The sequence below is a fragment of the Miniopterus natalensis genome, chromosome 12, assembly GCF_054644295.1.
Source record: "Miniopterus natalensis isolate mMinNat1 chromosome 12, mMinNat1.hap1, whole genome shotgun sequence".
NCBI classification, from domain to species: domain Eukaryota; kingdom Metazoa; phylum Chordata; class Mammalia; order Chiroptera; family Miniopteridae; genus Miniopterus; species Miniopterus natalensis.
Window position 1 is genome coordinate 68,883,333 of NC_142092.1, and position 24,577 is coordinate 68,907,909.

Genomic DNA, 24,577 nt, shown 5'->3' on the forward strand with positions numbered 1-24,577 from the left:
TATTTAGCTAGTAAACAATAAAACTGAACCCAAGTCTGGCTGCCACCAAAAATCTAATGCACTGTGTTAGCCAGCCTCTCTCAGTCAAAGGATTCGGAAGGGAAAGGACCCAGATGCTTCAAATTCAGTGAATGGGCTCCCCAGGCTTCCAGCCTGGCCTGGAATCAAGACAGCTGTGTTCATGTCCCTTTTCAAAGATTCTCTGCCCCACCCTACACACACACACTCACACACACTCACACACACACGTGACTTCTGGGGCCCCGTTTCAAAGCCTGAAAAGAAATGAGTACTTCCCACTGTTTGAGGAGAGAGGACTCCAGTCAGGACACCCAGGTCCCAGCCTTCCTCATTCTGCTGCTGTGACCCAGGTCACAGTTCTTGGTTTCCCAGAGAAGAGGTAGAATCCTAGATTTCAGAAAGCCCTTCCACCCCCAAACATCTGGGGTCCTTGGTTGTGTGTTTGTGGGAACCTTTGCTGTGGCTTCCCAGGGCCAGGGCATGGAGTAGGAGTGGGGCAGGTCAGTACTTCTCCCACTGGTTGGAATTGGCCGTTTATCTCCCCTACTGGCTCTGAGCTCCGCCAGGACAGGGCCTGGGGTTTAGTATTGGCAGTAACAATCTAGAATGTCCCAGGTGCTAAATAAATACTTGTTAAATGAATTTTTTCCCCTTTCACCTGAGAAAAGATGCTTCCTTCCACCCCAGGGCCTCCTGAGAGACAGAAAAAAGAGTCATAAAAGTTTATTATATGAAAGAAAGAGCGTTGCTTCTGTACATCTATTTACAGAACAGAAAGACTATTTACAACCAGATGGAGGCCTTGGTGTCGGCGGGGAGCAGATGCCCGGGAAGGGTGAGGAGGCGCGAGGAGCCCCCATGGCTCAGACACAGGGCACCTCGGCAGGAAGGGGAGAGGCAGAAGCTGGAGGGAGGGACAGAGCTTCTGGTTCTTCCCGAAGGGGGACTTGGTGAGCGTGTAGCAGGTGGGACGGAGCCCAGAGTCCACACGGAACCCTGGAGGCGCAAGGGAGATCTTGGTGTTGAGTCCAGAACATTCTTGGGCTGATCACAGTGTCCCTGGGGTGCTCTGGGGAAACGTCTGTGCCCCTCTGTCCCGGATGCTGCCCGCAGCTGCAGAGGGGAAGGGTCCCTGGGGGTCACAGCTCGCTGGAGCGGACGGCAGGCTCCAGTTTGTGGGACAGGGCGGTGAGGACCTTGTCAAACTTCTCGTAGCGCCGGGCCTGGCTGCTGCTGGCGCCCTGGCTGCCCCAGAGGAGGCGCATCTGGAACTCAGTGCTGAACACCTCCAGGAGCTCAGGCCGGGCATGGAACCCTGCAGGGCAGGGCACAGGGGTTAGGGGGCCACCATTCAGCTAGGGAGGCTGGGGCTCCCGCTGGAGCCACCACATCCCTCAGGGCCCCACTCCAAGGGACACTCCCCCAGTTCTGCCAGAGAATCAACAAGGTTTATTACTGGACATGGCCACATAGTTTCGTGCCTAGTCTTTGCCCTACTATTTGCAACATATCATTTAAAAATGACTAGAAGATAGAATATTAATGCTAATTGGGGGGCTTGAGTGTTTTCTTTTCTTTTTGTATTTTTCTGTAAGTTCCAACATTTTTTCCTAAGAAGCATGTATACATTTTGTACAGCAATGCAAAAACAATGTTTTCTTTCTGAAGAAAAAGGTCAGGAAGACGGGCACCAGATGCTCAAGGCATTCACTTCAGAGTCACTGGGGGAGACTTTTTTTTTTACCTTGTTCTTGCTCAGCTTTAATTTCCAATTTGTCTACAGCAAACTTTTATTATTTAGATAATGCCGTAAGCAGTAAAAGATGGATTGTCTGAAGCCACTTTTCTCTCTGCTCCTTTCAAGAGAGGGTTCTACCTTTTGACTAGACTACGAGCTCCTGGAAGGCTGGGCAGGTCAGTCTCCGCCCCAGGTCCCCAGCCGAAAGCTTTGCAAACAACCTTATAAAGTAGGCCTGTTGGGATGCCCACTTCACAGATGAGGAAACTGAGGCCCAGAGAAGCTAAGACACACAGCTATGATGCTCTTTGAATCAGCGGTGTCTACCGGGTGCCCGCCACTCCCAATTGCTTGTTGAGCTGATGAGTGAGGAAGAAGAGGAGAGAGAAGGAGAGAGAGACAGACAGACAGACAGACAGACACGGGCAGGAGGAGGCGGGGAGAAAGCGGGAGGAGTGTTTGACCAGAAGGGGAGAGGGAGGCCCAGGCCTGGGGGCAGCGACTCACCCTGCAGCTTGACCTCGGCGTTGGTGTGGTACAGGCCTCCGTGGTGCGCCACCGTTCGGGCAGCCTCCAGGTGGGCCAGCACCACCTCCACGCCGTGCTCCGTGCTGCCCCAGGGCTCGGGGCCCTCGGCCGGGGCCCCGTCACACTCCAGCAGAGTGATGAGCGGCAGGACGTGCGGGAACGTGGTGTTGCTCAGCGGCGGGCCCTCTGCAGGGAGGGAGGCGGCGGGCACTTAGAGACCCGGTGGGCCCCGTTACCCGCTGGGGTCTCCAAACTCAGACGCGGGAGAGGAAGGAGTGGGGCCTGCCTGAGGTCCCAGAAAGGCCCCAGGGCTCCTGACTGCTGGACAGACCTTTCCTTTCAGGCTCCCTCAACTAAATCTACTGCACCCTTGGCCTGGCTCCAGCAGCAGAGCCTGGCCGTGGCTCACAGTTGCCGGGTGCAGTGAGTGCGAGACTAGCCCGCACGGAGCTCAGCCAAGCTCTCACTGTCAATCACAACAGGAAAGTCTCCACTGGCCCAGAGAGGGTGGAAACCTGGGCAAGGTCACACAGCAACACGGGGGAGGTACCTTTGCCCTCATTGAGGCTCTTGAGAAACGGCTTGAGCTTCTTCTCATAGAGGATGGCACCCTCCGTGTGTCGCTGCCGCAGGGTCATCCACGTCTGCTCCAGCCGGGCAATCTGGGGAGACCAGACTGTGAGAGGACAGCCAGGAAAGGGGCCTGCAAGGGCCACAGGCCACAGTGGACACCCAGATGTGGGGTAATAATTATTATGGTCACCATTCTCGTATCAGGGATGGTGCTAATTGACGTCTTTTCACAAGTCCTCATGAAGCCCTTGCAACAACCCATTTTGCAGATGAGGGAACTACGGCTCAGAGAGGGGAATGGCTTGCCCAGGGTCATTCCAAAAATAAGTGGCAGAGCTGGGAGCTGAACCACTGCCTTTAGGACCCAGTTGTTACTATTTACTAGGCATAGGAGAGGAAGTGTAGTGTGCATGAGGTCCGGGCTCTGAAATTAGACAGACCTGGTTCGAATGCCAGCTTTATCAGCCTCTGACTGTGTGGCCTTAGGCAAGTACTGCTCTGCCTCAATTTCTCCATAAGTAAAACGGGGACAATAAAGGCATTTACCTCATGAGATTGTTTTGAGGAATCGGTGCTTGTAAAGTACTTAGTGTAGCATGAGCACCTAGCATCCAGTTAAGTGCTCATTAAATGGTAGCCATTTTACATCTATTCTTTATACTCCTATAATGCACCTTGTTCATTTTTCAGGTGGGAAAACTGAGGCCCAGAAAGGGAAAAGGACGGTCTCGGAACAGGTTAGCACTCAGAGAACTCAGCTCTTCCAGGTGCCCTTTCAAAATGCAACCGAGAAAGTCACAAAGCTCCTCCCGAATCAATACACAGCCATCGCAAAGGAAGGCATCCCAGGGCTCTCCGAGGCAGTCTACCGGACCCGCCCTGGAGGGCCCCTCAGTACCTGGGCCATGTCCAGGGCACTCATGACTGCAGCGAAGCTGAACATGTTGCCCATGGTCCCCCGAAGCTCTGCGGCCAGCTGGATGGTCTTGTGCAGAAGCGCGGCCCGCTCCTCGGCAGAGCCAGTGCAGCCCAGGATGTCCACGGCGAGCATGATGGACATGGTGTGGAACCTGCCCGGGAGGCCGGGTCACAGGGGTGCCGCCAAGGACCCAGGGTGGCTGGCAGCGGTCCAGCCACTACCTGGGGTTGGGCACCCAGGGGCTGGAGGGCACCGAGCTCTAACTTGGAGGTGGCAGAGTCAATGCGATTGGGGGGCATGGGCAGGGTCACAGTGCCGATGGGCTGGTGGTCAAGATTCGTGGACTGTGATTGGTCAAGAGCATGCATAGGTGAGTCCCTAAGGGCCTCAGTCCTCGGGAAACCAGAATTGCTTGGAGCTGGATAATGACAAGTTGGAATTGGTCCACGGATAGGGGGCGTGGCCAGAACGCAGGGAGCCGGGCTGAGAGACTGTGATTGGCCAACTGGCCAAAGCAGAAAGACAGAGTCTCGGGGCTCGGGGTGTGCCTCACCTTTCCAGCAGGTCTAGTCGTAGCTGCCGGCCATGGGGGAGGGTGAGCAGCTCCATGCCCCAGCGGACTCCCATTAGGGTCTGCATCTCCTTGGTAACGCCCAGTATCCTAGCAACCTGCAAGGACGCCCAGAGGGCTGATTAATTTCCTGTCTTGGCTGGCCCAAGCCATCTGGGAGTCAGAAAGCTTTATCTAGGAGGGCAGCCCGGCTGGGAGGCCACATTTGAATTCCAGCTCTACTGCTAACTCTGCCATGGAGCAAATGAGCCTCACTTTCCCCCCCTGCAAAATGAGGGATAAGTGGGAAAATGCCCAGAGGCGTCTGACATGTTAAATATTCAGTTACAGTTAAGGACCAGGACTACCTTATTCCAGAAGGCAAACCTGAATCCCAAGGAGAGAAAGGGCTTGTCCAATGTCACTGAACCTAGAACCCAGGGCTGCTCCCTTCACGGAACAACATCTCTGCACTCTCTGTTCTTGCTTCCTGAGCTTGGAGACCAATGCAGCCAAGTAGTCAGTGCCCTCCAAACTTCAGAGGGAGAAACTGAGGTGCAGAGAGAGTTGGGATCCTTAGTTGGGCAAAGATTCATTCAAAGCAAACACCTCGGTTTTGACAATTTATGTGCCCAGGTAATGCGTTTTGCTTATTTTGTCCACCAGGGGGGGTGGGGGCGGGCATTTGGGTCTTTTACATTCCCTGGACCAGTCCCTGACTTTCACCAGACTCAAAAAGTGCCCCAGGAAGTCAGACACCATTGGGTTTCAGGACTGCCCAGTTCCAGTGCCAAACTGACATCTGGAGGAAGCAAGAATATTTTGCTTTTTGCTTTTTTTTTTTTTAAGCCTCTATAAATTTATTTCTTTATCTATATTTTAGCACTTCTATTGATTTTTTTTTGAAGGGAGAGCCAGGGAGAGAGAGAAACATCAATGCGAGACCAAACCATCAATCAGCTGCCTCCTTCACCCGCCCTCCCCACCAGGGAGCGAGCCTGAAACCCTGGCATGTGCCCCAACTGGAATCAAACCAGCAAACCCACGGTGCACGAAACGACGCCCAACCAACTGAGCCACATGGGCCAGGGCAAATTTTTGCCCTTTTAAAAGGAGAAAATGGAGGCCTAGAGAGGCCAAGTGATCATCCCAGAGTCACACAGCAAGTAAAGGACAACTGTGTAGCCGGAATCCAGGCCCACAGGCTATATTTGGGGAATTTAAGGGCCAGCTCCTCAACACCTTGATCCCTGTCTTAAAGCCAGGGCACAGGGGTACTGCCCCGGTCCCAGTGTGCACCCAGCACCTACCAGGCAGTCAACCTTGGTGACATGCTGAGCCAACGTCCGGGCGTCCACCTCTGCCAGCAGCTCCTTGACCTTGCGCAGGAGGCCCACCTCCAGGGGCCGGTTGTCCTTGGGGATCAGGAGGGATTGGAACGTGGCCAGGTTGAAGGAAGAGGTGGCTTCTATGAGGGGGACTGTGAAGGCCTTGCCCCAGTCCCCCTCAGGGGCTCCATTTTCTTGTGGTTCCTTTAGCCTCTCTCCGTAGCTCTTGGCCTGCCGGCTGGAGGCCTCAGCTGCCGCCCACTCGCGGCCGCCACGGACAGGAGGCTGGAGCTGGCAGTAATGGCCAGAGTCCGGGTCGCTGTAGCTGCTGAGCGATGGTGATGGGGAGGCTTTGCAGAGGGTGTGGGAGGGGCTGGCATTAGGGCCCTTGTCTAGCTCGCTAGGGGGCTTTGGGACACTTCCAGGACACAGCTGGGGTTCACTGGAGCGACGGGTGACAGGGGAGGCGGGCAGCACTGTGGCTGAGGGTGCTGCAGGGACGGCATGAACACGGGTCACTGCAGGGAGGTAGAGGGAAAGGACTGGTTACCATGGCTCCCACCCAATGAGGTTCCCCGCCCCTTCCCAAAGGATAGGCTCCATCCACCTTAGAGGTGATGTTCTTGCTTCACCACACCCAGGCCAGGCCCAGCAGACTCCAGCAAACTGAACAGCCCTCAGCCAGACTCTGAAATCACTGGCCCCCCAGGAGTCTGAACATTCCCACCTAAGATGCTGCAGCCTCGGGAAACCACGGAACTACGTGGAGGAGCTTTCAGCCACTTAGGGAAGCTAAGCACTTGCTGGAGCTCATTGTGCCACATGGAATTATTTCTCAGTGAATTAGTAATAATGATTTAGCGAGTTCACATGTGCCAGGAGCTGGCGATATGCTGGAGATACACTGGTCAACAACAGTAAAACCATCACCCAAAATTAGAGGTGATGTTAACTGAGTTCTTACTGCCTGTGAGATCCTTCTTAGCACATTAGTCCTTTTAACCTTCTCAATATCCTGTGAAGTACTTTTAGGACCCTTATTCTATAGATGAGAAAACTGAGACTCAGAGAAGTGAACTGATCTGTCCAAGGTCACCCAGCCAGCAAATGGGGAAGCTGGGATTTAAAACCTGGCTCCTGGGACTTGAGTACACAATGTTGCTTAGAAATTGTCCAATTGATCATTTCTGGCAAGGAATTTTAACTTTTCCACTCAAGGGTGTTGTTTTGAAGGGGTGTAGTTATGACAAAGCTGGTGGCCCATGTTCAGTGATGGATTTGTGATGACCTATATAAACAGCCACATTCCCAGAGAAGGTTCCTCCCGGGCAGCTCCGCTGTTTGCACACTCTGCCCATCACATGGACAGCATGCAATACGGCCTTTTGGAAACTACTGGAAAGCACTGGAAGTTACTTTATGCACAGTGCCTCATACCTAATAGGGACTCAATAAGTCACTGCAATGAGCAAGCTGTGGATATGTTTGTATGTCAACACCAATAGTTCTGCTAGCAGGTTTTTAGCGTAAATTCTTGCAGGGCTTTGCTCTCAGGAAAGAGATAGAAACACACACAGTCACACACAGTAACAGAATTCATCAAAAGCATGTGCACACACGTATAACCATTGCCACCAGATCCCCCCACTTGTCCCTATCCCCTCTGTTGGTCGTACCGGTACTGTAGGCAGGGGAGCTGGGGTTCTCGGAGATGGGGGACATAGGCGAGTGCAGGTCTGGAATCTGGTCCATGCTGAGGGCACAGTTGCGGATGGATTCCCGGGGGTGGGGCAGTGATGTGCTGTGGAGCAGACACCTTCGTGAGTAGAGAGCCCAGAGGTGCGGGTCCTCAGCCAGCCTTAGGACGCCCACCTCTGCTTCCATCCTAGAACTGCTGAACTTCAGAGGCAGAAAAGGCTTGGAGATTATCAAGCCCAACCTCCCAATGAACAGGTATAAAAACTGAAGCCCAGAGAAAGAAGGGCTTATGCGGTCCACAACCTTCACAAATGCTTTCTTTCTGGGAACCTTGCCCCCAACTTGGAGAACTGTCTGGGGAGGGGACCAGCGAGAAGGGTGAGAAACCCAAGGGAGTCAGGCCTACCAATCTGGCCCCTCTCACTGCTCCCACACTACGCTTCGGATGCCTGGGCACACATGGCCTGTGGATCTTGGCACCATTACCATCACTGGTTCCAAACCACAAGCCAAGTGGCTGCTGTCCGCAGGGTATTCAACCATCAATTCCTTGGCTGACAGCACCCAGCCCAGGCCCAGGGAGATGAGACCTATCCAAGTGTTAGTGGCACAGAACAGCCAGTCTCTTTGCAAACAGCCAGGGAAGCCATAGAAATTAGGGGCATTGACTTTGGATTTGCAGATCTGTGTATGAATCTCAGTCTTACCACTCTCTAGTGAGCGGCTTCCCCTTTCTAGACTTATTTCCTCATCTGTAAAGTGGGGGTATGGACAGGAGCACCAGCCAGGGGACCTGGGAGTTGAGGTGACGATATTGGGCATGGAGAGCACTCAGCACCCGGCCAGGTGCACAGGGGGCCTTGGGAATGATTTGCTGCTGTGGTTTCTCCTAGGATCAGGGCCTGGTCTCACCCAGCCAAGAGGCAACTGTGTGTCATCAAGATGTTGCTGAGAACCTCCATTCCCTGTGTGGTGGTTTGCACCCAGTGAAGCCTCCACTCTGATGCCTGCCTTAGCCTGGCTGGGTGGGGTGGGGAGGGGCACACCTGCAGCAGGGGCCAGGCCCCCTGCCTAGGACAGGACAGGGTCCAGGCTCTCCCTGGGCCAGAGGGGGCTATCTGAGCGAGGGCCCTTTATAGGCAGGAACAGGGAGGTGTGAGGAGCAGTATCAGGGCCAAGCGAATCATAGCAGAGCTGGGGCTGTGACCTGGGTCCGACTGCTCGCAAACCCTGTGCAGCCTCACAGTACAGCCTGACCCTCCTCCTGCTTCCTGCCCACTAAGGCTCCAGGGCAGTCATTTCTCCCCAGTTCAGTGTGCCTGGGCCTCCCCTTTCTCACCAGCACCGTCATTACTGACACTCGCACTTGAGGAATGGGGAGACTGAGGCAGAATTAGGGCCTTTGCTTACCTGGTGGGGCAGCCATCGCTGCGCGTGACCTTGTCGGCGGTGAGCCCGTCGGTCATGGTCACGCTGCGGCGCTTCATGTGGCTGCCCTTGGGGCCCGAGGGGCTGGCGGGGCTGGCAGCCTTGCCGCTGCCGGGGCCCAGGCCGTAGCAGGCCTCCAGGTAGCGCAGCGGGAAGGTGCGGTTCACGGGGCAGTAGATGACGGCGCCGCTCTGCTCCGACACCGCCTTGCGGCTGCCCACGTGGTACCGCACCAGGGCGGGCACGTGGTCGAAGCTCTCCTGCTCGAACAGGTACTGGATGTGGGTGTAGCTCTCGCCCGCCTTCACCACCACCTTGTTGATCTTGAAGTGCAAGGCCTGGTTGCGCCAGCGGCACGTGAGCACATAGTCGCCCAGGCTGGTGAGCGAGTCCCGGATGAGGAAGTCCCCGTTGCGCTGCACCAGGGTCTCCGACACCTGCGGGGTGGATGGTCAGGCAGGGGAGGGTCAGGCCTGGTAGAGCAGGGGCAGGGGAGGGCCCGACCTGGGGTCATGGGGACACGGGAACAGAGATATCTGAAGCTTGGGAGGGGGGACACCATGACCCAGATGCAGAGGGGGGCCCAGAGGCTCAGGAATGGCAGACCATAAGACCCTGGAATGGAAGTCACAGGAACACAGGGGCTGGGGAACTGGGGTCACCATGGTCTGAAACTCAAGCCTCAGTCCTACTCCTTCTCAGGGCTCACATTGGGCAGAATGAATTCTCAATCCTTGTTCCTCCAGACAGCCAGCACTCTGGCCTGTCTCTGGGTGCCCTCAATCTGCTTTCTCTGCCTGGAGCATCCTACCCACCCTGCCCACCTGGTGAACTCCTATCCATCTCACAATGGCCCCTCTCCTCAGTGTCCCTCCTCAAGGCTCACCCACGTTCCTAGCACTTCATTCTTGCACGTCTCCCGCTGGGCTTTGGCTGTCTGCCTGCCTGTCAGCCCCTACCCTGGGTCACCTGCCCTCCTATTTCCTCTCTGCATCCTTGGAGTCCAGGACACGGATGACAGAGTTGATACTTGACAAAGATTTACAGTATGAATGAAAGAGGAAACAGGTGACTATCAGCCCAAGTCTGAGCCTTGGCCTGGAAGCTTAACTTTGCCAAAACTGAGTAGCCTAAGGACTGATACTCACTAACCAAACACACAGGAGGCTGATGTACAGACCCTATAACAAAACATTAAAAAACAAGTAATAATAATAACAGCAAAGGACAATGTTCATTGTGCTCACTGCATGTCAGACATCATGTTAAGCACTTTATCTGCATGATTTCATTTAATTCTCACAACAGCCCTCTGAGGTAGGTACAATTATTACCCTCCATGTTATAGATGAAGAAACTTGGGCTCAGAGAGGTCAAGTGACTTGTTCAAGGTTGTGCAGTCAGCAGATGGCACAGCTACATCCCATCCCAGTAGTCCACTGTGATTGAACCCTCCAACCAAGAGGTCAGAGCCTCTCTGGGCTGGGGCTGGCTGAGTGGTGGGTGGAAGGGTCTAGAGCTGAGGCCCCAGCTCAGGGCCCGCTCACCTCACGGGGGATGCGGCCATGGTACCAGGCGTGGCTGCGGAGATCTGTACTGCTGAGTTTCAGTTCTTCCTCCAACTCCTTGTGCAGCTTCTCAGGCGATGAGTCCAGGATGTACTTCTCCTTGGAAAACTGGGTGGGAGACAGTAAGAATTGGCAACCAATCAAAAGCCCCATTTCTCCTTCCCTCTCAATCCTACACCGGGTGAACTCTTTCTAGCTTGGGACTCTGGGAACACTTAGGCACAGGTGCCAACAAGGTCCTCACCCAGGAGTCCCTAACCTGGGAGAAGTAAAGAAATCTCAGTTCCACCAAACTGTGCCTGCTGTGTTGCATGCCCTGCGCTGTGTGCCACAGGTAAGTAGGCGAGGCAATAAATAACCTAGGCTCTGTCCTCAAGGAAGCTCCTAGTCTAAGAGGAGAGGAAAAGCCACAGGAGCCTTTGAGTAGACTGTGGTCAGCACCACAGTGCTGGACAGCGGCAAACAGCCGCTAAGCTTTTGGAATGGAGAAGGTGAAGTCTAGGCGAGGTGGAGCGGTCCAGGGAGGCTTTCTGGAAAAGATGATGAGAGTAAAACACTCATTGTGCACCAAGGACACCAACTGATCTTGAAGTGCGGGAGAGAGGAGCTTTGGGAGGGTACATCTGGGAGGTAAGGCAGCAGGAACCCTGGCAAAGGCACGGACAAAAGCAGGGCTGGATGCGCAGGGAAACACTCTGGGACGGGGAATCACAGTAGAATGGAAAAGAGGCAGCTGCGAACGGGGAAGCAGAGGCCCGACACAAACATCTGCGTTGTCCTAGGGTTCCCAAGGCCCTTTCCTCCTTGCCACCTTAAGCAATCCTTGCCAGATGGGGAAACCGCAGCCCAGCAGGGAAGCCCAAGATCACTGGCTGGAGCTAATGCCCAAGATTGCCTCCTTCCACCTGCCCCAAGTGGGGGAGATTCCTGGTTTCCTGGTAGCTGTGGCCTGGGGTTGGAGGCCTACGGGAAATGGGAGGGGAACCCCTGCTGTCAGGTGCACCCCTACCACAGAGCCCAGCCCAATCCTGGCTGCGCCATGTGAGTTCTCTGGGCCTCCTTTTTTTCCTCTGTAAAATAGGTGTGATGATAGAACCTGCCTCATCGAGTTGCAAAGATGAAAAGAGACAATACTCCAGAGTACTGTGGCTAGCCTACAGACGTCCTTGTCACTGTGAGGACATGTGACATTGCTTCCTCTCCGAACTCCAGGCCCCAGTGATGACTGCTCCAGGACAGACAGAACCAGCCCAGAACTGGCCAGATGGCAGGTCAGATGAAAGTGGCACTAAAGGGCCTGGCTTCAGCCCAGGTGACAGTATCTCCCCAGGACCCTCCACTCACCAGGGTTTAAGGCTCCTTCAGTCCACTCTGCCTCCTCATACCTTCCACAGACCTCAGGGCTGAAGTCTGCAGCTCCACTTTTTATCCTTCTGCTCCCATACTGCCTCAGTTTACCTTAATCTACACTGTTCTCAAGACACCCAGATTCTCAGCTTCAGAGATGTCTAGAATCTCTGAATCCATTGTTCCAACACTGATTAAGCCCCCATTCTGGGGCATGTCCTTATGCCAGGGGCTGAGGCCCCAAAGTCATCAGGACAGGTGGCCCCTGCCCTGGGAGAGCCACGTAGACCCTGACAAGCAACTCCAGGTTTCCTGAACATTCAGAGATGCAGAGAGAATGCTGGGAGCAGGTGAAAGTGTCCCTCCTCATCTAGTCAGAGAGTGGTGGCCCTGAAGAGGTGACATTTCTTTGAGGCCTGAAGAGGGACTGGCAAAACATCAGGGTGGGAACAGTCAGGCGGGCAGATGGGCAGGGAAGAGCTTCTAGGAAAAAAGTGGCAAAGTCAAGACCCTTCACGCAGAGCCAAGGCCCTGGGGCTGGGAGTGGCAGATGGTAAGAAACATCAAAGGGGTCAGGGTGGCACAGGCAGAGATGTAGTAGGGCCGTGAGGCTGCCTTGGGGAGCTGGGGTTTACCCAGAGGCCACAGCAGAACCACAGAAGGTTTTTAAAGTGTTGGAGCAGGTTCGAATTGCTGTGTGGAGAGTCGTCTAGTGTTTTCCAGGCAATGGCAGGGCGGGGTGGGGCATGGGGATGGGAATTAGGGGAAGGGAATTTAGGGAGCCATTGATCAGGTGTGGAGGAAGAGGGCAGAGAGGTCAGAGGAGACTCCAGGCAGAGATCCCGGGAGGACAATGAGGTCCTCTCTGAGGTGGGCAAGGCTGGGGCAAGAGCAGTTGGCGATGGACTCATGGAAGCTTGGGCTCTGAGGAGTCTGTAAGGCTCTGGGGACAGATGGTGAGGTGGGTGATTTGTACAGGTGCTCGGGGCTGGGGCCGGGGCTGGGGAATGAAGACTCGCACATGCTCTGCCCAGGGTAGACAGTGGTAACTGGGAAGGGCAGAGAGGCCCAGGGCTGCCCAGGAGGTTGAGCTTTCTCGAAACCTGCACTTCTCCAAGGGGGTGTCTGTTCTTCAGGGCCCCTGGCCTCTCTCCTTATGCCACACCACGCCCTGAGGAGGGAAGAGAACACGGGCCTTTTGGGGTCCTTCTCCTTGACAAAGAGCGTGCAAATGAGAACTTGCCCCAGTAAGACAGCTGGAGCAAGAGGAACATGGGGCAAAGAAGGGGAGGGGGCTGGGCGGTAAAGAACCTGGCCCCAGGACTCTGCCTGCCACTGTGTGACCTTGAGTCAATCACTTTCCCTCTCTGGGCCCGGGGAAGCCTCATCAGTAAATGGGGGCTGGAAGGCTGGGCTCCACTTTTCCAGCCATAATCTGGGAGATCTGGGGGACCAGCTTGGTATTCGACACCCCGGAAGGTAGCGCACCTTAGGGCCCCTATGTCCACCTCACCCTCGCCCCGGGGGTCCCCAGCTCCCAGGAGGGGGAGCGCTGGGGCGCGAATGCAGCATCTCGGAGCTCCCCGCACTGCTATTGGCTAGAGATGATCTCACCGCCCGGCCTGCGCGCGCCTGATTGGCCGGGGCGGGGACGCTGCGCTCGCCGCGGCCGTCACGCAGGAGGCTCGGAGCGAGTGTGAGCGCAGCGGAGCGCGGAGGTGATGCGCCCGGCGGCCCCCAGGGACGCGCGAGGCGAAAGCACGGAGACCCCGGGTCAGGGCCTTAACCCCCTTCCCGCCGGCCGGCGCCCAACAAGACCCTCTCGTTCCTCTAGTTTCCTAACCCCAAGCAAAGCCATCCCCAGATGATGCTCCGCAGAGAGGCGGGGTCCGGGTCCTCCCCTCCACCCCTCCACCCCCTTCCGTTTAACCCTTTCACCGCCGCGGCGGCGTCCCGCACTGCCCGGCCAGCTGGGCTGCGAGACCCATGCCCCAAGCACGCCCCAGCCCACCCAGAGGGCAGGCGGGTGGCAGGCGCTCTCGCCCCGGCTCCGCGCACCCGCAGCATCCTCCCACCTTCCCGCCCTCACAGCGCCTTCTGACCCCAGCCCAGCGCCCCGGTACAATGGGGAGCCAAGCTGCCCAGGTCAGCGTCAGGGACCAGAGTGCTCTCTGGAGGACCGGCAGGACGCCGGGGACCCCGTCTCCTGACGCCCAGTGCCCAGCTCAGCTCCCTCCTGCGGAGGAGGCAGGACCAGAATGGCAGCCCTTAGTCCTGAGCCCCGGGAGTGGCAGCTGGACCCTCACCTCGAGGTGCCCCGGGCTCCCAGAGGTGAGGCTGGGGCGACCCCGCCCCTCCCGCAGCCCGCGACCCCTGGCCGGCCAGACCCTGCGCGGCGCCTCGGCGCTGCGGCTCCGGGGCCAGGACGGAGCGGCCGCGGGTCCCAGCCCCGAGCGCCCGGCAGGGGCCGAGCCGCCCCCTCACCTGCACCTGCACGAAGGAGCCGCGGTAGAAGCAGCAGGCAGCGGCCGACAGGGCGCTCCACAGGCTGCAGCGCTCGGTCATGGTGGGCCGACCCCGGGGCCCGGGCCGCGCGGGGGGCGGCGGCCGGCGGGGCAGGGGCGCGGGACCGACCGGGCTGGGCACCGGCGGAGCGTGCCTCTCGGCGGCGCGATTACCTCATCGCCTGGTCGGGGGAGGAGCAGGGAGGCGGGGCGGGGAGACCCCACCCTCCGGTGGCCCAGGGGAGGGGAGGGGGCCATTGTTCCTCCCTCCGCCCGCCCCTCGCCCCTCGCCCCCCGCCCCCACGCGCTCCAGCCCGCGCGCCCAGGCTGCCTGCAATACGGGATGCGAAACAGAGGACCTGCCAAGGGGCCATCGCGGGGAAGGTGGGGTGGGGTGGGGACCCCTCGGCCGGCGAGGAGAATCCTGCCTCCCCACTCGCTGCACCCCTCACTGACCCAGAGCAGGCTGAGACTTTGAATTAAATCCTATCTAAAGCTGGAAAAATTCCTGTATGCCTTTAACCAAATCCTTTGTGGCCTCAGAAAATCTCCCTGAGCCCAGGATTTCTCATCTCTGATTTGGAATCAAGGACTCTGCTGAGAATCGCAGGATGTTCGACTGACAGCCCCTGGGGGTGCAGAGAGCCAGTAGTCCCAATGGTTAGGGCACCAACCTGGGTTCAGCCAGCGGTGTCCCCACTTCCATCCCACCAGCCCCTTCTCTTGGAGCCCAGATGTGTTCATCTGCAAAGCATACCTGTGCTGACCTCGCAGAACCTCGTGAGCATTCGCCTGAGCTGATGCATGTAAGTTGCCAGGCCTAAAGTACTCAGTAAATACATGCTATTATTTTCAAGCTTAGTGTCCCAATCTGGACCTTTTTGTGCTAGAATCGTAGGCATTTCGATGCAAAGGGAGTCACTGCTGACTGTCAGGCAGGCTAGGGGCTCACATCCTTTTGACAGGCTGTGTGACCTCAGGCAGGTGACCTCAGGCCCACCTCTCCGGGACCTCGGTTGCATTTGATTGTTTCCTGTAAATAAGTCTGATGCTCTAAGCTTGGAGCTTGGAATTTTATGGTCTTGGGACTTTAGAATTCTTGCTATAGAATGAAAGTATTCACTTCATGGTCTGAGAATCCTGGAGGCCTGGGAGCGGGGAGCCTCAGGGCAGGAATGAGCTTCTGGAAACTATTGATTCCACCCTTGGCTGAGGTTTGAAGCTGAAACGGACATTCCTTTGGCTTCATCCTCCCAGGAGACGGTTTAATACATTTCAGTGAGCAGGTATCATTTCTTTTATAACATTTTTAATTACGTTTTTAGCACCATAAACTAAAGGAAAAACAGAGCTAATAATCCTCACGGGGATCTCACTACCATCAGTGACAGGGGTGGGACCTCATTAGTTTGCCAGGCCAGGACTTGTGGGGCGCTGAAATATGCCCCCATCCTCTACGAGCTGGCTCTGCGCTGGTTCTCCCTGTGGCTTCTGTTGCCCTATGGATGAGCGGCCAGGGCGCAGGTTAGGAACAGCTCCTGCTCAACTTGCTGCAGCCCCGAGCTGCGCTTCCTGGGCTTCCCCAGCTTGCTCTCTGACCTTGTCCACACTCTTGCCTTTGCCTGGACCACTTTGCCACCCATATCTGTTTATCTTTCTCTCTTTTCCAGCTTTTCATTTGGGGAGGGGATGTTAGTGAATGCTCCTGGTCTACTGCAATGGCTTGGATTCAATGTCTCCTCCTCCAGAAGGCCTTCCTTGATCTCCCCCTCTCAGCTCCTGATCTGAAAGTCATCCCCTACTTCTAGAGCTCCATTGCTTCTTACATGAGCCTTCTGGTGATGGTGGGGGAACAGCAATCTGAGCACTCCCCATATGCCTCGTTACTAGTCACTTACACAGAACTTTACAGGCAACATCTCAGGTGATGGAATAAATGTTCCTGGGGTCAGGAGCCAGGCCATCCTGCTCTGTTCCAGGTCCAGCTCCCTCTGGGCTCATTGAGCCCATAGCAACTCTGGGTTGGAAGTGTTATCCCATTTCACACAAGTAAACACTGAGGCTCAGAGAACTCATATACACACACCCAGTTGTGTCGCAATAAGTGGCAGATCTGGGACTAAAATTAGGATCTGCTGGATTAAAAAATACAATCCTGAACCATTGTGTGGTTCTGCTCTGGTCCCCACATGGACAGGAGCCCTTTGAACACAAGACCTGGCACTCTTTGCCCTCTGCTGTGGGTTCTGCACTTGGCAGAGGCCTGAGCAGAGGGTGGGTGCTCCTGGAGGTGTAAGGCTAAGGGCTTTGTCCATGGTCTTGGTCTTGGCATCAGGTAAACTTAGATGGCAATCCCCCCCACCCCCTCCATAGTAGCTGTGTGGCTGTGAGCAAGTAACTGCACTTCTCTGGGCCTCAAGTTTCCCATCTGTAAGTGGGCACAGGAAGGCCTTCACTGCCCAGTGATGAGGGAAGAAGCCAAAGACCTCATTCACGCAAAGAGCTCAAAACCGGCTCCCTTCCGGCGCCAGCAGCCAGCACAGAGCTCTGCACAGACAGGCTCTCAAAATCTTATGTCGAATTACTGTTGTATCATCATTTCAAAACGGCATTTTTGTCATTCCCAGTACCCAGGACAAATTAAGCTTGTGATAAATGTCTGTGATAAAGAATTGAGTCATGGTTTCCTGCTCCCACCTCCCAGCACCCGAGCCGGCTCAGAGACTGGGTGGGATTAGAGAGTATGGAGGTCTTTGCATAGAGACACCCCTGGGGCGCTGTCCAGCTGGCAGGGGGTGGGGTCTGCTGATAACAAGCATCGGGGTGTCCTGCCCATGGGGCCAGGAGAGGATGATGGCAGTCATGGGATGAAGATGCTGGGAGTGAAACCAGACCCCCAGAGCTACCCCGACCCTTAGCCCTTTCCTCCTGGGAACAGACAGTGAGATCTGGCTCCTAACAAGGCTCAGAAAATGATTTGCCCTTCACAGAACATGCTCTGAGCCCACCAGTGTCCCCTGCCCAGCCCCTCTTACCTTCACGTAGTCCCCACCAGCCTCGGGCTCTCCAGCAGCCCTGGAAGGAAAGAAGAGAGGTGAATGTCCCCAGCTCTGCCTGGCTCCCCAGATGCCAGCCTCTGCTCGCCTGCCTGGTGCCAGCACCTGGCCATCAGCTCTCCAGAAGGCTCCTCCTGAAGGCAGGAGGGACACTGTAGTTGAGAGCACCGCTGACGTCTGCTGGCCCATCTCCAGCTGTGGGACCCTGGGCAGCTCCCTGCACTTCTCTGAGCCTGGGTTTCCTATCTGTTAATAGGGGACAATGACAGCCTCTGCCTCAACAGGTTGTTGTGAGGACTCAAGAAGCTGATTAACACGAAGGCCTGTTTCCTGGGTCATGGGTCATTGTCTTCACCCCGCTGCAGGACTCTGGGCTCCCCTGGGCTCTCCCTCCACCCCTCTCTGACTCGAATAGTTGGAGGCCCCGGCCCAGCCTCTTCTCCTCCGGCTCTGCACTCTTCCCTAGTGCAGAGACCCACTCAGCAGCTGCCTAGCACACTGTGGTGCCCCTGCTGGTGACAGATGCTGTGGGATTGATCCCCTCTGCCTTCAGGGTGGCCAGGATGGGGCCTGAAGGGGCCAGAGGCCAGGGTTGCTTTCTCCTGGGTGCCAAACAAATATCATCCTTCCCCATGAGGGCACCGTGAGTCCTTTCCCCCAGTCCTTGACCTTCTATGACATCCCTCCTCTGACACGACCCGGACCTGCCCCTTCAGCACCAGACTCATACACCCACTGTCTCCTTAGCATCTCCTCTTGGATGTCTGACGTCACCTGGAACATGTCACACCCAAAGCAGAACTGTTGGGCCCCCCTGCACCACGCCCCTGCTCCCCACACCCACTTCCCATTTCAGTTAATATCAGTTTCATTCTTGTTGCTTTGTTTAGCCAAGAACCTACGGCCGTCTGTGCTCCTCTCTCACTCACACTCCACACCCAGTCCATCAGGAAATCCCGCAGGTCTCCCTTCAAAATAGACCCTGACCACTTCTCTCCATTGTCAACTCTGTGCCACCTGGGCCACCCTCGGCGCCCTCCCAGAGCACACAGCAGCCTTCCCCCTGGCTTGCTCTCACTCTCCTTGGTCAGCGTCCACCCCACCACTAGACAGCACTAAGGTGAAAGCCTAAGCAGATCAGGTGGGCACACCACCCCCCACCCTCCCATCTCCCAAAGAACATAATCTAAACCCTTCTCCATGGTCTGCAGATGGCTGGCCACCTCAGTTATCATCAAAACCAGAACACTTTCCCTTGTGAGAGTAGAGCGCCATTATTATGCCCCCAAAATAGGCATAAACCAGGTAATATGCTCCCCAACCTTCAGGGCCCTGTGTGGCCTGGTTCTGCCCCCCCGCCCACCTTGCCTAGCACTTCCATGCATCTCTCACTCATTCTGACCCTCATCCTGCCCCAGCCACGTTGGCCTCCTTGTCAAGCTCATTGTTGCCACAGGGCCTTTGCATTTGCTGTTCCTTCTACGCTGCTTTATTTTTCTAACAGCATCAATCCCTACAGGAAATAATCACTTGCCACTTATCCGTTGACTGTCAGTTACCTGAGACCTGAACTTTTTTTTTCATTGTGGAGACCTGGCCCCCAGCACAGTGCCTGCCACCTAGTAGGAGCTCAAGGAATATTTATTGCTTAAAGGAATGCATGAATACTAATGTTAATCACTACCACTGTGAATTCTGTCAGGAGGGCCCTGGTTCTCTGGCTAACACGGGCCTCAGCATCTATTTCCAGCTGCAAAATAGGGACAAAGGTTGAACACTGGGGGCTGCTTCTTCACATACAATATTCAAATTTAAATGTAGTGCATTTAACAAAATAAATTTAAAACAAAACAAAACAAAAAAGCTGAGCTTAAAAACAAAGTTGTGGTTAAGGTATGTATTCCCAGGGCAGAATTGCTGCTCGCTGAGCAGCAGTCCTGCACCCCCTTTGTGGTGACATTCTAGAGTCTCTGTTGCTACCCTTTCCTCCTGTAAAGTCCTTCTTCTAACTCTAGTCCCTCAGGCTGCAGCCCAGCCACAGCAGGCTTCCACAGCCTCTGGGGTTCTCTCTATCCATTGATGGGGGACCCCCGTTCTGCTCGCCTCCCCTCTCTTCCCGGGTGAGGCATCCCATTCCAGTGTTTCCGGCCATTCAAGCCCGGAAATCCTTCCACTGCTGGGAACAGATTGCTCAGGACACTGGGATCACCCCAGCATTTCCTCCAGCTTCCCGTCCACTTCCCCTCAGGCTTGGGCGGGGGCCGAGCCTTGGGGAAGGGTGGCTGCACAAGGGATCAGGTGGGACAGGGTGGCAGGGGCCATTGGGGGTGCTCAGGGCAGAGGTCTGGGAAGCTGAGGGCCTGGGCTGCACTCAACCCCCATCGCCTGCCCCCACCCCTCTACAACACTCCAGGATTTCCAAGACATAAGATGGCCTGTCTGCTTACACCCACCGCCATCACTTGTCCAGACTATGGCCACTACCTTGTCACCGGCCTCCATCTGTGCCGCTGTGGCTTGTTATCTCAGCAGCCCAAACAGTCTCATTGAAATAAAGTCAGATCATGGCCTTTCTCTGCTCCAACCCGTAGGCGTGGTCTCCAGTTTCACTCAGAGTAAGAGCCAAAGTTCTCATGACAGCATCCACAGCCTCACCACCTCTCCCACCCTGAGTCTGACCACACTGCTCCAGCCAAGCTGGGCTTCTTGCTGGCTTTCATCCCCACCTCAGGGCCTTTGCACTTTCTGTTCCCTCTTCTGGGATACTTTCCCTCCAGATATCCATAGAGCTCCCCCTTCCCACCTTCAGGTCTTTACTAAAATGCTCCCTTCTCAGTGAGGCCTTCCCTGGCGACCCACCTGCAAGTGTGACCTTCTCAGGGCTCCCCACCTCCCTGCCCTGCTCAGTTCTTCCCCGTAGCACTTCATGTGACTTACCTCGTACCCCATCTCAAGCGCTGAGTGTCTCTTCTCACTACCCTCAGCTCCACAAGGATAGGGACTGAGATCTGCCTATAGCAGTGCCAGGCACCCCATAAAGATTTTTTCGAATGAATGAATGTCACAGTGGCCCCTGAAACTCTAAGGATAAAGTCTAGTCCTCACAGTGGTTCAGCGCTGTGACTGGCCTCTCCAGCTATCCCTCCCCTCTTCCTTGCACTTTGGCTGCTCACTCACCCTCCAACAAGTGCTGCTCTCTCCAGCCTCAGGGCCTTTGTATATGCTGTTCCCTCTTTTCCTTAGGGCCAGAGTAACTGCTACTTAGACTTCAGATCTCAGTTTGCTTGGAGATTTCTAGAACATTCTCCCTCCTGTTGTAATGAGTGAACCAGGAATCTAAGCTTCATTTCTAAATGCTCAGCTCCATTAATTAATTAACTTATTTCTTATTTTATGGACTTAAAAGGCACATTCCCCTCTAATATTAGTGGTGAAATCAATTAATAAATAATAGTGACAAGTGAGCTAAATCAGTCCCATTAATCAGCTGCATTAATTATTTAAATAACAACCCCCTTTTAATTGCCTGTATTAACTGATTTGTTCTGATCACTGATACCATTTATTGCCTATATTAGCTTAGTTAATTGGATTAATGAGCAGTAATTAAAGCTCGTTATCTTTTATTTCCCCAAAGCAGGTTTAAAGCTGAGTTTCACCTTCAGGACGTCCATCCTGGCCCAGAGGCAAGGGGATGGCTCTCCCGGGATGCTGGAGAAGGGCAGTGGGGGGAGACTGCCATTCTGTCCCCCACCCCATTCTGTCCCCCATGGGCAGCTCTGCCCTCTGCCTGTGGCCTTCTGTCTGTCACATCTCATCCAGTCCTCACAACAACACTGTGAAGCAGATGCTGTTATTGTCCCCAACTTATAGACGGGAAACTGAGGCTCAGAGAGGGGAAGGGAGTTCAAGGATGCTCAGTCAGTGGGTCTCTGAGCTGCTGATACATCCAACCCCTGTTCCCTCCCAGCGCTCACCCCACATAGGTCCCGCATTCTGCAAGCAGGGTCCCCTGAGGGTTTGGGGGGATGTGGCCCCAGCTGGGGGCAGGGGCAGTCCATCTTCCCTGAACCAGCAGTTCCCACAGCCTGAGGCATCCGGGGGTCTCCAGGACTGTGAGAAAGTCTCTACAGGAAATGAGAGCCAGGAGCAGCTGGGCCCCTTCGGAAGACAAGGACCAGCCGCCCTGAGCCCGAGGAGGCTGAGCAGGCTGGGCCCACCACGGCCCCTCCCCCAGTGGGTAATCACTACCAGATGCCCAGCGGCTGACGTCACTCTGCGGGCCGAGAGGGTCGTGGGACTCTGGGGAGCACTGGGAATTCTTGGACCAGAATCAACATTCCAGAAAGAAAAGGGGGGGGGGTTGTGTCCTGTTCTCAATGTCTGGCATCAGGGCAGGGGCACGGGCAACACGGGGTGCCCTCAGCTCCCCTGTGGGGTACCACCTTCTCCAAGTCTCAGTTTCCTCCTGAACAGCCCTAGGAGAGGGGAGGGAAGGGTCTGGGTCTCTGGGTGGGAGAAAAGGACACTTGGGTGAGACACTTTAAAATGAGTAGAACTGCATTCAAATTCTCCTCAAAGGATCCGGCCTCGTAAAACCCAAGTCAAAGTGGGGCCCTCCTCCGCCCAAGGCCAGCAATGGCCGCTCGGCGTCACAGCCAGGTCCTTGCCGGGCCTGCCGGCCTTACGTGATCTGAACCCATTTCCTCCCTGGCCTGCCTCCTACCACTCCTCCCCTCCAGCCTCCCCACCTTGTTCTCAAATATGCCAAGGACGTTCCCACCTGGGGACCTTCGGACATGCTGTTCCCTGGGCCTGGTGCACTCTTCCCCTGATAGCAAGAGGGACCATTGCCTCATCTTCTTTGTTCAAACCTCACTCCCTCAGAGACTCCCCCCAGCCTTCCCAAGTTGCCACCACTAGCCACTCCCCCCAAGACCAATTCCCTTACTTGATTTAAAACTTTCTTTGTAGCGTGTCCCTTGTCTGACTGCATAACTCCTTATCTTGTTAATCCTCCGTCTTCCCCGCCCTAGGATGGGGGCTCCGGGGACAGGGAGGAGAGGGTTTTGTGTGTGGTGCTCACTGCTGTCTCCTCAGGGCCTAGGATGGTGTCTAGGGCATAGTTACATCTCAGCAAATATTAAAATGACTGAAATTCCAACTCATTTAGCTGTGTGTTCTCATGTACATTGTTAACTTTATAAAACTTCAGTATCCTCATCTCTAAAACTGGCTCCTAATACCTCTCTCCAGGGGGTTATGAAAAGTCATTTGAAATAATGGTAGGAGGTGAAATGTGGCCTTGTGGTCAACAGCTTGGGCTTGGGAATGGGTCAGATCTGGGGTCAAATCTAGGCTCTGACACTTAATCCTCTGCAGCCCCAGGAAAGTCCCCTCCCCTCTCTGAACCTCAGTATCCTCACTGACAAAATGCAGCAAGTAGAGGCTCACACACACACACACACACACACACACACACGCACGCACGCACGGGGCCCATGTGCTAGACAGTGCCCATCAGGAGTTCCAGGCAGGGCCTGGCGGGTAATGAGCCAGATCTCAATCACCTCTGGTGGTGCCCTGGCCTGATGATTCCTGCCTGGGTATGGGTGGGGGGTTGTTGGGAGCCTCCCTTCCCTCTCTGGGCCTCTGCTTCCTCCTCCTTAACATGGACTGAGAGGCAAAGGGTGTCAGGGGTCTCTGGATGGGTTATTTCCCTGCAGAGGGTGCTGGGGGGTGGGGGCAGGCTAGGCTGACACTCTCTTTTCTGGGAGCCAAAGGCCCTTCATTCCCTGTGTTGTTGGCCCCTCCTCCCTCCTTCCTCCGCATCCCCATGATCTCAACAGGGAACTGGGCACCAGGAAACTCCTGCAGCCTCACCTCTTCCCCTTCCTTCCTTCTGCTCCAGGTGCACCCTGCCTCCCAGGGGGCAGGGGAGGGACAACAAGCTTAGGCTGCTCCCTGAGCAACCACTACAAACACTCCCTGGGAACCCCCTGTGGGAAGGAGGCCCCCAATCTTGCTCAGTGGTGATTCTCTAATGCCTTCCTCCCCAAGCTGGATGGATCCTCAGAAGCTATCCCAGGCCCATCTGGGCTGCTGGGGAGATTGAGGCCCAGAGTAGGGCAGGGCAAGCCTGAGATCACACAGGCAAAGCAGCTCTCCTGACTCCAGAGTACAGGGCCGGGCGCAGGGGCTCCTGGGAGCGTTCAACAATTCCTGGTCTCATACTTGGCTGAAAGGCAGCAGGGGACGCTGGGTCTCAGGACACCAGGAGGGGGCTCAATCTGACCTGCTCCCCCCCCCCCCCCCAGGACTCCTGGACACTCCAGATGCTTAGACGATGGGGGAGAGTCTCTGTTCTTCTGACAACTTTAGGCCATGCTTGATGTCAGAGGCACTGCCAGGACCACCAGGGCTCCTGCCCTCAGGGGAGGAAGGCTGGGTCCTAGACTGGGCATCTTCCTCCGAGGCCCCGACCCTGCTGGAGAGGAATGGGTTGCCCAACCTTTAAGGGCACTGGACAGGGAGGTGGAGTTAAACCCTAGTTCTGATCTTTGCTACTGTGTCAAATTGGGCATAATAAACCTCTCTTTCCTCATCTATAAAATGGGAATGATAATAGTGGCTCTCTCCTGGGACCGTTGTGAAGAATAAATGCCCAAATTGTGTCGGGACAGAAGGGGACGGAGTTACACCAGAAGTCCCTGATGCTAAACCACCACCGGTTTCTCAGTTGCCCCAGGGGCACGGATTTCCTCCCTCAGACACTATGGTCCCCGTCGGCCCTCCCCGGGCCCAGCTCCCTCACTCACCCTCTGGGTCCCAGTGCGGGGCACCTTCGGCCCACTGCGGTCATGGTTGCCCGCGGTCACCGCCCGCAGCCTCAGGACCTCCTCAGCCCAAGGGCTCGCTCCTTTCTCAGGCCACGGTGCTGCGGTGCCCAGAGCAGGAGTCCGGGGGCGGAGCCTGAGCTGTAGACCACGCCCTGGACACGCCCCCGCGCCCGGCCGGGCGCTGCGCCGCGGGCTGGGAAGGACACCCCCCGGCCCCGCCCCTCCGCCCCGCCCCCGTCTCACTCCGCCCCCTCCCCCATCAGTCAGGGTCCCGGGCCGGGAAAGCCACGCCCCCTGGCACACGCCCCCGGCCTCGCCCCGCCCCGCTCCGGCCCCAGCCTCCCCTAGAGTCCGCCGCGCCGCGGGGAAAGACCCCGCCCCGCCCCCCCGCCCGTCCCGCCCCCTCGCACTCCAGGCCTAGGTCGCCGACTTTGGGTTGCCTCGGAACGCCCCTCCCCGAGGTGCAATCCCGGCTCCTCC

The 24,577-nt window shown here is 56.0% G+C and overlaps 1 protein-coding gene across 1 annotated transcript; it reads right to left on the reverse strand.

The window, feature by feature from the left end:
• Positions 1-728: 728 nt before the first annotated feature.
• On the reverse strand, positions 729-24,215 carry SH2D3C (SH2 domain containing 3C). The gene is made up of 11 exons (XM_016211010.2): positions 24,077-24,215; positions 17,238-17,277; positions 10,331-10,459; positions 8,766-9,220; positions 7,334-7,458; positions 5,640-6,175; positions 4,333-4,448; positions 3,759-3,930; positions 2,838-2,949; positions 2,267-2,473; positions 729-1,336 (listed from the first exon to the last, which is right to left on the reverse strand). The coding sequence occupies exons 1-11, from the start codon at positions 24,118-24,120 to the stop codon at positions 1,161-1,163; spliced, it is 2,112 nt and encodes a 703-aa protein (XP_016066496.1). The 5' UTR covers positions 24,121-24,215; the 3' UTR covers positions 729-1,160.
• Positions 24,216-24,577: the final 362 nt, after the last annotated feature.